This window comes from Zalophus californianus, chromosome 13 (genome assembly GCF_009762305.2).
Source record: "Zalophus californianus isolate mZalCal1 chromosome 13, mZalCal1.pri.v2, whole genome shotgun sequence".
In the NCBI taxonomy this organism is placed as follows: domain Eukaryota; kingdom Metazoa; phylum Chordata; class Mammalia; order Carnivora; family Otariidae; genus Zalophus; species Zalophus californianus.
The window spans coordinates 62,481,601-62,494,953 of record NC_045607.1 but is presented as its reverse complement, the minus strand read 5'-3'; the positions used below and the strand labels follow the sequence as shown (position 1 = coordinate 62,494,953).

Sequence of the window (13,353 nt, the reverse complement as noted above, 5' to 3'; positions counted from 1 at the left end):
AAATAAAATTCTGAATGTTCTCAGGAGAATGAGATTCATATATATTGACTACACTGATACCTTGAGACAGTGAAATTGAGGTGTTTAATTATGTCAGGAATTTTCTGTAATTTAAGATGTTCCTGAACTTAGAAATAGAGCAACGTGTGTTCTTGGGTGGCCCTAGATGACTCCTTGGTTACAGTAACATAAGCTTAAGAGTCCTAAGATCTGAATTTTTGTTGTTAGGCTTCACTAAGGGCTCGTCCATTTTTTATATATATATATATATATATATATATACACACACATATATATGTGTATATATATATTTAAGCATTTAATTAATTAATTAATCTAAAGATTTTATTTATTTGTGAGAGAGCACGAGTGGAGGGGTAGAGGGAGAGGGAGAAGCAGACTCCCCGCTGAGCAGGGAACTCGAAGTGGGGCTTGAATCCAGGACTCTGAGATCATGACCTGAGTTGAAGGCAGATGCTTAACCAACTGAGCCACCCAGGCACCCTGGGTTCATCCATTATGAAGAAAGTTTTAACTAGCCTTTGCTAACTATACATTTAAAAAGTTAGCTTTCTGTTAAAAGAAGCATGAGAGTTTCTTCAGGACACACACAAAGAAGAAGAGACACAAGGAGTGAAGAGGAACAGGGAGAAAATGTCCTCTAACTGTGTGGGATGATCCAACTTGGCTAAGGGACATGAAAGTCAACAGGTATCTGTAGAAAGACAGAAGCTAGGACATTTCTGAGATAGCCAGTAGCCGAGTGTATTTCCACAGACCTTTGAAGTCAGTGTGCATCTCTTTGTTCTGTGTGTGAGAGTAAAGCACAGGCATCAACATTATTTTAGAGTGAGACAGTCAGTCTTGTGTTCTATGTGCTATTTAGCGCTGCATTTCTAGCAACACCTGTCATACAGTATAATGTCTTCCTGATGATAATGGTTCATTAAATCGAGGTTTAAAATGAAGTTCCTTATGCTTTGTTTAAGCTGGCTATTGTCTTCATAATTTGTAACACTAGAAGGATCCCCAAGAATATTGTCTGTCTTCACGAGAGTCCTCTTTGCAAAATTTTCCCTTTGTTGAATGGTGACAGACAGCTCTGCCCCTAAGCCTCACCCACCTCCTCCATTGCCCAGGCTTTCTGATTCGAATGTCTCATAACATCATAGGCAGTACAGTCTGCAGTGACCCCTTTGAGCTGATGTTGTCAGAGCAGTGTACCAGCAAGGATCCAAAACCGTCATAGTTCTCACTTAAGAGCAAGTTAGCCTTCTTTGGATGCCTTATGTCCTGGTACTTCTTTTTTTGAAATAAACCTATGAGATGGTATTGCATTAAGATTGAAAATTTCCTTTGTGTGTCATCATTTTTAATGGCAGTTTTCTGCAGTTTACTGAAGGAAGATAACACATCTTACTGTGAGGGGAAACTGCCTCACCCATGACCTACAGCTTATGCCATCTATCACTGTTCATAAATCTCTCAGACTTGCTTTGAGATTTGGTTCCTTCAGTAAATTTTGTTCCTCCCCCACTTGCAGATGCTTCCAGATCTTTGAAGGTGTCTACCACCTGCCCCTGTACCAGCCTGGTACTCAGTGGTCTCCTGCTCTGCGAGTGGCTTTCAGTCCGCTGTACATGGAATTTCTCTAGTTGCTCAAATATTGTTATGGCTTGAGTAACTACAGTTAAGCTTTCCACACTGCTGTGTTTAGTAGATAGGGACATGTGGAGGTCATGCCTTATGTGCTTCCTTCCCTCAGTATGCCCCATCACTTCCAACTCTTTCTGATGTGTGGGCTTCTCTAAGTTTCTTATGCTCACTTATTTTATTGTTGGTCGTTTATACTTTCTCAGAAGATATTTTCATTGATGATGATAGCATTGGTGTTCAGTACATTTAATATGGGTACAAAGCATGATTGGCCTAATCCTTTAGGGAGAACAGTTGAGATAAAACTGAACTGTTATCCACATTCCCTTACCTAGATTTGTGTACAACCAAAATGATTCTGTTGGTGGACATTCAGAGTCATTATAGAGAGTTTCTGATGTGGATAGTGAATTTTGGGTAAAAAATATATATATAATTATAGCAAATATAGAAAATAAATATAGAAAATTAAGGATACCTGTATTTATGTGACTATTTCTTCCTCAGTAGACTCTTTAGTCCAGTGATGGCAGGTGTTATTTCTCACAAACTCTTCAGTCCCAGCTCCTATCATAGTGTCTGCTGCAAAGAATGCACTGAAATAATTGTAGAATTGATGAGTGTATGACTTTTAAAAAATAGTCTGAGGACAAATCATGGAGTTTCTTGTATGTTTTTGGTTATCACTCTGTACATCTTGAACTGTTTGAGATTATTTTAGTAGGGAAGTGATAGGATCAGAATCATGTTTTAGGAACTGTGATCAGATAATGGTCTATAAGATGAACTGGTCACAGCAAGAGGCTTGGAAAGTGCTCAGAAGAGGAAGAGGGACAAGTTAGAGTAATCTTCCCCAGTGTGTGTATTTCTGAACACTAATACCCTGAGGCAGTGGTTCTCAAACTTTTTGGTCTCAGGCCCCCTTTATACTTCTAGTAATTTATTGTGGACCTCAAAGAGCTTTTCTTTTGTAGGTTATATCTATCCTTGTTTATTTTGTTAGAAATTAAAACTGAAGCTGAGAATATTTAAAAGTATTTAATTAAGAATAATCCATTATATAATAACATACATATTTTTATTAAAAAATGACTATACTTTCCAAAACAAAACATTTGGTGAAAGGGGTGGCATTATTTTACTTTTTTCAAATCTCTAATGTCTAGCTTAATAGAAGACCTCTGAATTCATATACTTGCTTCTGCATTTAGTCTGTGGTGATGTCATGTAGCCTCTGGAAAACTCGACTCTACTGTCATGAAATGAGAATGAGTGAAAAGCAAATAATGTGTTGGTATAATTATGAAGACAGTTTTGATGCCGCAGACCCAAATGGGATCTGGGTGTTTCCCAGTGGCCCCCAGACAACACTTGAAAACTGTTACCTTAAGATATTTAGCAAAAGATTCCTTTTCTGATCTCAGTTTACATAGATGATGCAGGGATCTTAAGACAAAATAACAGTGTTCCATTTTTGTTACTGACCTTCAGGTAACTGCGTTCCTGATATACACTTCAAAGACCGAATCACATTAGGAGAAAGTGGTTCTCATCATGGAAGCCATGGAGTTCTTTGGGGAACATCATGCCACATATTCTGTCATATAACTCAGGCAAAATTTTACAAGCAGAAAATGGACTTAGGATGTGAACTCAAGTCCCTAAGTCTCAAAATATATAAAATATTTTAAAGAAATTATATTTCTGAGATTATCCCTCAATGTTAATTTGCTAGTCATCCAGGTATTTCTTAATATACAATTGATAGAAAATTCAAAACATTTTGAAAAACTGTGGTAAACCTTAAGACAAAAATACAGTGTCTTATACTGTATATTTCTCCTTGAGAGCTGGAGAATTTTTTTTCCCTATTTATGTACTGGGTAGATGGATGTGTATTTGGGGTCCTATTTCCAATATATTTTTGCCAGTTTTCTTTAGTGTCTGTGAGTATAAATACATAAATGTTCAAGGTAAAAGTACGTTTTTGTTGATATAAATGTTAAGGATAAAAAATTTGGAAAGCATTGTATAAAAGAAAAAAATTGAAATCACTAATAAATCCTGGCATTCAAAGACACTAGCTGTCAAAAACATTTACTGTATTTCTTTCCAATGTTTGTTCTCTACTTAATGCTTGAGAACTGTGGGTTTTTTTGTTTTTTTTGTTTGCTTGTTTATTTTTTACAGATATGGTATCGTAGTACACATACTTGTTTTTTTTTTCCTCTCCCATTTTAATGCATTGTGAACGCTTTCCCATGTTGATAGATGTTCTTCAACAGGGTGATTTAACATTTATTTTATCTGTCATATTTTTATTGGTAGGATGGTTTTCTCAGGGCAGGGGGGAACATAAATCTAAGATGAAGAGGGATGCAGGCAGACTGTGGAGTCAGGGAAGGTATGACAACTCCTGGTCTTGCAGAGATCATTGTTGGGTAGGCCACAGTCCATAGTGGGGTGGCCAGATTATTGTCCACCCAAGAGAGTGGCACTTTGCCTCAGACATTGGCTGCCTTATTTCCTGCCTTTCCTGCACAGCCTCTTGAAATAGAAGGCCATTATTAAACAGTACAGAATATTTGCTCTATTTACTTACACAATCAATGCCTGCTATCCCTAGCTGTGACTTTCAAGAAAGCCCTGTCTTTACCTTGGAGTCTTCATCTGTAAAGGGAAGTGATTGAATTAACTGCTCTCTGAGGTTCCTCCCAGATTAAAAATGTTTGTTTCATGATGAGCAGAGTTTCTTGAAGAAGGTGAACTGGATTCTTTGATAGTGCAGTTTTACGAGCTCCACCTTTTTTTGGTATTATAATTTTATCAAGAGCCTCTCTATAAGAAAGCTTTTGGCTAAAGCATGGGAATCTTTTCATACTAAGATTTTAGTTTTAGCGGCATCTTTAGCCTTATAAATGATATGTTTTTTTTCTTCTCACAATGGGGGAGCTTAAATACCTTTACCCACCAGATGGTGCACTTGGACAACAAATTTATCTAAGGCTGAGGGTTTCCAAATGAAGTTAAATGGTTTAAACTGAGTCACTAACAAAGTTCCTTTCCATTTTGTATTTGTATCATGTCAGTATATCATTTCTCTTGGAATAAGAAATAATTTGAAGCCAGAACACTGTGTGTGTAATTTTCACATCCAAGGTAAAATGTCATCATTCCAGACATGTTTTGGTTCAAAGAAAGAGATATTGGCTTATAGGATTTTGACTTTCAGATTTTAGTTTTGTGAAATAAGGTTTTCAGTTAATCAAAACTCCTTATCTGCCAGGATATTATGGCTGATCTTCAGTGAATGATCCCATATTATGCCATCCAGACAGGGGAGGTGATACTTCAAATTCACTAGTCATATTTCATCTAGAATGTTCCATCAGTTCTGGAAGCTGTGTTTTTAGAGGACTATTGCTAGAGCAGCATGCCAGGATTATACAGGAACTGATAACGGAAGACATGTAAAGCCCAGATGTAGGGTGACCTCAGAGTACACGGCCACTGCCCCCAAGTGTATTGCATGTGAGAGGGTTAGGGGGATCACTGTGGGAACATCAATTTTGTCTCTGGAAGAACTTTCTGAAGAACACAATTGCCCAAAACAGGCTAGGCTGCCACTTGAGATAAGCAGTTACTGACTCAGGATGTTCATGGGGAAAAACCATCTGATCTTATGTTGGAAATGATTTTGGGCTGGATAGGATTTGGATAGAATTAGTCATTTTTCTTTAAGTCTTCTCTTTATGTATCAATGGTTAGACTTCACAAGTAAAGTATACTTACATGTTCAATACAGTGCTAAATTGATAAATCAGAAATATGTGTAGAGCCCCATGCTGCTGAGTGGTTTGTGGAAGTGTGAGAAATGTCAGGATAGCAGGTCTTTGCCAGTGCAAGGTGCCTACTAGTTAGCTGGAGAGTCATGAAAGGTTTGCCCAAGGGATAAATAACACATATAGTGCAAACTAGGTCCTCCATGGCTGGCATGAATACTATGCACCTTAAGAGTATAAAGAGGTTAAGCTTCCTGGGGACTGACATATGGTGAGAATTAAAGGTATAGTGGCCATTAGACATATGAGCAATGGTGAGGGGTGAGGATACTAAGTGTTCTGTGGGTACTAGATGATCAGTAGGCCCAGAGGGGCAGATATCTGTTGGGAAGGTATTAGGGAAGCAGCAATAGGAATTACTGAAGGGGCAAGAACATGATGGCCAAAGGTGAAAAACCAGAGTTTTATTGCTGAATTTGGCTGGTGATCATAGAATCATTGATGATTTCACCTGGAAGGAGTCTTGGAAATCATCTGATACAGCCAACACATTTTTAGATGAAGAACCTCAGGTTGAAATAGGATTTATCCAAGATGACCTACTTAGTGGCGGAGCTGGGAGGCCCCTTTTCCTATTCTGTTTCTACTATTCTACACTGTCACCAGGAAGGACGATTAGAACTTTGAACTGAGTTGTGTACTCTGGACCTCTTCCTCTCTTGGGTTAATATCTTCCAGGGTCTTCACTGGATATTTAGTATCTTCAGAAGCAAGCTTCTGTTGCCATTGCAGCCCTGGCCTTACCTGCAGGTTTATAAAAGTACTTTGATAAGGCATGTCCATTTGAAGCTCCATTCCCACCTTGGCCCCACTCTTTCCCATTTTTTAAAAAATGAAGATGAATATAATCTAGATTTCATCTTTATTATGGCTTTTAAAGACATGGAAGCAGGTATTTTTTTTTTTTTAAAGAGGAATTTTATAAATAGAATAGAAAGATTCACGTAATTCTACTGTGAAAAAGGAACTATTGATCCACACCTTCGGCTTCTAGAATCTGTTTTAGAAATGATCAGAAATATGGGTCAATGTTTATCAAAATTATTTTCCAGTGTTTTTTTAAATTATAGCAAAGAATGTAAAACAGTGTATGTGTTACAAAAGAAAATAATGATACAAATTGTTGTAGACATGAAGTAATACATACAATAGAATAGAGGTTAGGAAAAGGTTTATAATTTAGTGGTGAGTGAATAAACCAAGGTAACTGTGTATAGATATATCCCCAAGATAGATGCAGCAAAGCTGGTCCCAAGAGGGAAGTATATAGCAACATAGGCCTTCTCAAGAAGCAAGTAAAGTCTCAAATACACAACCTAACCTTACATCTAAAGGAGCTGGAAAAAGAACAGCAAATAAAGCCTAGCCAGCAGGAGAAGAGAAATTTAATAAAGATTAGAGCAGAAATCAATGATATAGAAATAAAAAAACCTAGTAGAATAGATCAACAAAATTAGGAGCTGGTTCTTATCGAAAAGAAAAGAGAAAAGGGCATCTGGGTGGCTCAGTCGTTTAGCGTCTGCCTTCAGCTTAGGTCATGATCCCAGGGTCCTAATGAGTAAAACTCTTAAAAAAAAAAAAAGGGAAAAGAAAAGAGAAAGGACCTAAATAAATAAAATGGTGAATGAAAGAGGAGAGATCACAACCAACACCAAAGAAATGCAAACAATTATGAGAATATTATGAGTAATTATATGCCAACAATTTAGGCAATGTGGAAGAAATGGATAAATTCCTAGAGACATATAAACTACCAAAACTGAAACAGGAAGAAATTGAAAAGCTGAACAGACCCATAACCAGCAAGGAAATTGAATCAGTAATCAAAAATATCCCAACAAACAAGAGTCCAGGGCCAGATGGTTTCCTAGGGAAATTTTACCAAATATTTAAAGAAGAATTAATGCTTATTCTTCTGAAATTGTACCAAAAAATAGAAATGGAAGGAAAACTTCCAAACTCATTCTGTGAGGCCAGCATTACCTTGATCCCAAAACCAGACAAAGACCTCACTAAAAAGGAGAATTACAGACCAGTATCCCCGATGAACATGGATGTAGAAATTCTGACCAAGATACTAGCTAATAGGATCCAACAGTACATTAAAAGGATTATTCACCATGACCAAGTCAGATTTATTCCTGGCTGCAGGGGTGGCTCAACATCCACAAATCAATCAATGTGATTTACCACATTAATAAAAGAAAGGACAAGAACTGTATGATCCTCTCAATAAATGCAGATAAAGCATTTGACAATATACAGCAGTCTTTCTTGATAAAAACCCTCCACCATGTAGGGATGGAGGGAACATACCTCCACATCATAAAAGCTGCATACGAAAGACCCACAGTGAATACCATCCTCAATGGGAAAAACCTGAGAGCTTTTCCCCTAAGGTCAGGAATACTACAGGGATGTCCACTCACACTACTGTTATTCAATATAGTACTGAAAATCCTAGCCACAGCAATCAGACAACAAAAAGAAATAAAATGCATTCAGATTGGTGAAAAAGAAGTCAAACTTTCTCTTTGCAGATGACATGATACTCTGTCTAGAAAACCCAAAAGCCTCCATCCAAAAATTGCTGGAACCGATACAGGAATTCAGCAAAGTTGCAGGATATAAAATCAATGCACAGAAGTCAGTTAAATTTCTATATATCAGCAATGAAGCAGCAGAAAGAGAAATGGAGTCAATCCCATTTACAATTGTACCAAAAACCATTAGATACCTAGAAATTAACCTAACAAAAGAGGTAAAAGATCTATATTCTGTAAACTATAGAACACTTATGAAAGAAATTAAGGAAGACACAAAGAAATGGAAAAACATTCTATGCTCATGGATTGGAAGAACAAATATTGTCAAAATGTCTGTGCTACCCAAAGCAATCTACACATTCAATACAATACCTATCAAAATACCATCAACGTTTTTCACAGAGCTAGAACAAACCTAAAATGTGTATGGAACCAGAGAGGACCCCAAATAACCAAAATAATGTTGAAAAAGAAAAGCAGGGGTGCCTGGGTGGCTCAGTCGGTTAAGTGTCTGCCTTCAGCTCAGGTCATGATCCCAGGGTCCTGGGATCAAGGCCCACGTCAGGCTCCCTGCTCGGTGGGGACTCTGTTTCTCCCTTTCCCTGTGCCCACTTGTATGCTTGCGCATGTGTGCTCTCTCTGTGTCAAATAAATAAATAAAATCTTAAAGAAAAGAAAAAAGAAAAGCTGGAGGCATCACAATTCCAGCCTTCAAGCTGTATTACAAAACTGTGATCATCAAGACAATATGATACTGGCACAAAAACTGACAGATAGTTCAGTGCAACAGAATAGAGAACCCAGAAATGGACTCTCAACTCTATGGTCAACTGATCTTCGACAAAGCAGGAAAGAATACCTAATGGACAAATATCCAAAAAGACAATTTCTTCAACAAATGGCATTGGGAAAATTGGACAGCCACATGCAGAAGAATGAAACTGGACCACTTTCTTATACCATACACAAAAGTAAACTCAAAATGGATGAAAGACCTAAATGTGAGACAGAAATCCATCAAAATCTTAGAGGAGAACACAGGCAGCAACCTCTTTGACCTTGGCTGTAGCAACTTCTTCCTTCTTGTCTCCAGAGGCAAGAGAAACAAAAGCAAAAATGAACTATTGGGACTTCATCAGGATAAAAAGATTTTTGCACAGCAAAGGAAGCGATTACAAAACTAAAAGGCAATGTACTGAATGGGAGAAGATATTCACAAATGATATATCAGATAAAGAGCTAGTATGCACAATCTATTAAGAACTTACCAAACTCAACATTCAAAAACCAAAAAAATCCAGTCAAGAAATAGGCAGAAGACATGAGCAGACATTTCTCCAAAGACCTACAAATGACTAACAGATACCTGAAAAAATGTTCATCATCACTTGGCATCAGGGAAATACAAATCAAAACCACAATGAGATACCACCTCACACCAGTCAGAATGGCTAAAATGAACAACTCAGGAAACAACAGATGTTGGTGAGGATGTGAAGAAGGGGGAACCCTCTTATACTGTTGGTGGGAATGCACACTAGTACAGCCACTCTTGAAAACAGTGTAGAAGTTCCTCAAAATAGAACTACCCCATGACCCAGCAATTGCACTTCTAGGTATTTATCCAAAGGATAGAAATATAATGATTCAAAGGGGGCACATGCATCCTAATATTTACAGCAGCAGTGTCCACAAAGCAAAACTATGGCCTAGATTAGCCATTGACAGATGAATGGATAAAGAAGCGGTGGTACACACACACACACACACACACACACACACACACACACACACACACACACACACACACACACACACTGGAATATTACTCAGCTATCAAAATGAATGAAATCTTGCCATTTGCAGTGACATGGATGGAAGTAGAGGCTATTATGCTAAGTAAAATAAGTCAGACAAAGACACATACCATATGATTTCACTCATATGTGGAATTTAAGAAACAGAACAGATAATCACTGCTTTGTAATATAGCTTGAAATCAGGCAACGTGATGCCCCCAGCTTTTTCTTTTTCAACATTTCCTTGGTGATTCAGGGGTCTTAAAATGAAGTTAAAAAAAAAAAAGAAACAAAACAGGTGAACATAGTGGAAGGGAAGGAAAAATAAGATGAAAATGGAGGCAAACCGTAAGAAACTCATAACTATAGGAAACAAACTGAGGGTTGTTGGAGGGGAGGTGGGTGGGGAGGATGGGGTAATTGGGTGATGGCCATTAAGGAGGGCACTTGATGTAATGAGCACTGGGTGTTATATGCAACTGAGGAATCAGTAAATTCTACCCCTGAAAGTAACAATATACTATATGTTAACTAAATTGAATTAAAAAAAAGTTTTAAAAAAGATCTATCCCCCAGATCTTGAAATGCCCACATTGAGTTTCCAGTAGTGTGTAGAATTCCTATGATAAATCATTCACTTGACCATGGACAGAGAGCAGCTAGTCTGGCTGAAATGGGTAGGTTGAGGAGCTGATCCCACATACCAGCCTCCTAGAATAGGTTCCTCAAAGTGAGTCACCACCTGTCAGTGGGCTTTTGGGGTCACTGGAACAGAATTAGAGCCACTAAAATCAGGAGTCTGATTCTAATTATGTTCTAATTTAAAATATTTCTTTTTAGAGAAAGATATAACTAAGATTATATAATGGTTTTCTTTTATTTGCAGATTTATAAGTTTTGTCTCCAAACATTCTACAGTGAGAAAATGTAGTTTAGGGGCGCCTGGGTGGCTCAGTCATTAAGCATCTGCCTTCGGCTCAGGTCATGATCCCAGGGTCCTAGGATTGAGCCCTGCATCAGTCTCCCTGCTCCACAGGAGGTCTGCTTCTCCCTCTCCCACTTCCACTGCTTGTGTTCCTTCTCTCACTGTGTTACTCTCTGTCAAATAAATAAAATCTTAAAAAAAAAAAAGAAAATGTAGTTTAATATTCAGGAAAATTATTGTTCTCCCATTTTCACTGACGGACTACTGTTGAGCCTGTGTGTATGATCCAAAATTTTACACTGTGAAAAATGAAGATGAGATCATTGGAAATACCTTAGATTGTTTTTATTTTATGAATAATTAAAGGGAAACTTGAGTTCCAGCCATCTGCCAAGTGTTACGAGAGCGTGTTAAAGCAAAGTGAGAAATTCCAGCAAGAGAGAAATGAAGCAAGGTGGAAAAAACAAACAATTGGAATATGCAGAAGAAAAAATAGAATTCTATAGAAGAACTGGGAGAGACAGATAAATTCTTTATCTAAATTGGGATTCTACTGGAATTAGTAGTAAGTAGTAAAGAAGGTGTAAATAGATACTAAGTACTTAGGCATTTTCTGTCAAAAGTTTATTATAAGATGCAAAGATTTTGAAATACTGTGTTATACTGCAGTATAATACACCTTAAAAAGTTGAATAAGACAAGGGCTTGCTTAATCTAGAAAGTATGAATACATTAGTAAATATTACTGTTTTTAATTTACCATATGAAAAATAACTTGTCAGGGTCTGAGTATGGGATTTTACTGTTTTATTAAATGTAGAGATATTTGATCCTCTTTAAAGGAGGACAAGGCCTCATATGGTTCAGGTTCCCTTTAGGATTTTCTGCAACAGCCATGTGTAGATGTGTAAAATAAATTTGAGAACTCTTTATTATTTCTATGATTTTTTAAAATAGAATGCAGATCTTTAAGTGAATCTATTAATCTGCTCTTGGCCTAAGCCAGTATTTGTAAATCATCTTCTTGATAGGTAGGCCTTTAAAAGAATAAAAAGGAAAAAGCATAATCACCAAATTACTAACTTTCCTTTCCACTTATTGGGGATACAGGGATGTTTTTTGCTTCTTGATTATATAAAGCTAGGCAGTTTAGAGTTGACTTTCTGGGTCATTGTTTGGCCATGTGTCTTCAGACTAGTTGAGCCAGTGTTGGTTAAAATTTTCATTCTTGCTCTTGAATGCAGCTCTGTGATTATGAGCTGTAAGATGTTGGGCAAGTTAGCTGATCTCTCTTTGCTGCCGTTTTCCTCATCTATAAAATAGCACTGATAATAGATGCTTTTAGTATCTACCTCATAGGATAAAAATGACATGACAAATGAAACACCTCATGGCCTGCTCCACAGTATATATTGAATAAATGTTAGCTGCTGTTGGTGGCAATATTACAGCAAAACAAGCCAAAGATTCTGAGTCTGTAATGAGATAGTAGCTGATTCCAAGAGGATTGGGAAGAATTTTGTTCTGTTCTGCAGTTGTCCTTTATGTATAAAAGTCCAGCCCAGCAATTTATACTTTCTAATCATCTGTCAAAGACTGTCAGAACCATGAAGGGTGTTTGTTTAGGGCTTAGTGCTTTAAAAATACCCCTTTTGTTGTTTAAGATATAGACCACCATCTTGTCACTGCCCAGACAGAATTGGTGGTATGGAGTGTGAATCAGGAGTTACCTACTTTATCATGATTTTTCTCTTTATCGGAATGTAATATCTGATTATGTGCAATGTATTTCAGTTTTAAAGCATGACGATACACTGAATACCTCAAACCCACTATGCAGTTCAGCAGCTAGAATGTTAACATACTGTCCATGGACTACTCTTTCTACAGCCCTTCCTTGCTACCTTACCCCACCACCCAGGGGTGGCCTGAATTTTGTGTTTGATTTTTTGCCTTTTAAAAACAGTTTTCTCAGAGATGCATATATTTTTAAATAATGTATTTAGTTTGGCCTATTTTGACCTTAATAATACATAATATCACTTTATACAGTTTTTTGAGACTTTGATTTCTTTCACCCAAAAATAGGCTTCCCAGGTTTATTCATATTACTGTGTGAACTAGTGTCCAATCATTTTCAGTGCTGTATAATATTCCATTTGGTGAATGTATGTTTTATTTTTTATCATTTTGACAAGGGATATTTTCTTTCTGTTTCTTTTTTTAAAATTTTTTATTATGTTAATCACCATACATTACATCATTAGTTTTTTAAATAATTTTTTGTTGTTATGTTAATCACCATTCATGACATCATTACTTTTTGATGTGTTCCATGATTCATTGATTGTGCATAACACCCAGTGCTCCATGCAGAATGTGCCCTCTTTAATACCCATCACCAGGCTAACCATCCCCCCACCCCCCTCCCCTCTAGAACCCTCAGTTTGTTTTTCAGAGTCCATCGTCTCATGGTTCGTCTCCCCCTCCGACTTACTCCCCTTCATTCTTCCCCTCCTGCTATCTTCTTTTTTTTTCTTAACATATATTGCATTATTTGTTTCAGAAGTACAGATCTGTGATTC

At 37.2% G+C, this 13,353-nt stretch overlaps 1 protein-coding gene across 13 annotated transcripts in view; it reads left to right on the top strand.

The window, feature by feature from the left end:
- Window positions 1–13,353, top strand: part of KDM4C (lysine demethylase 4C) — a 567,234-nt gene that overhangs the window by 131,184 nt on the left and 422,697 nt on the right. The window contains exon 4 of one of the 13 annotated variants that reach the window (XM_027615403.1): window positions 10,730–10,807. The exons of 11 other annotated variants lie outside the window; for them this stretch is intronic. In XM_027615403.1, coding sequence (XP_027471204.1) covers window positions 10,730–10,774 — 45 coding nt within the window. In that variant the 3' untranslated portion in view covers window positions 10,775–10,807. Of the gene's footprint in view, window positions 1–3,147; window positions 3,751–10,729; window positions 10,808–13,353 lie in introns of those variants that run through there. One more of the 13 variants, XM_027615402.1, reaches the window with a different exon arrangement.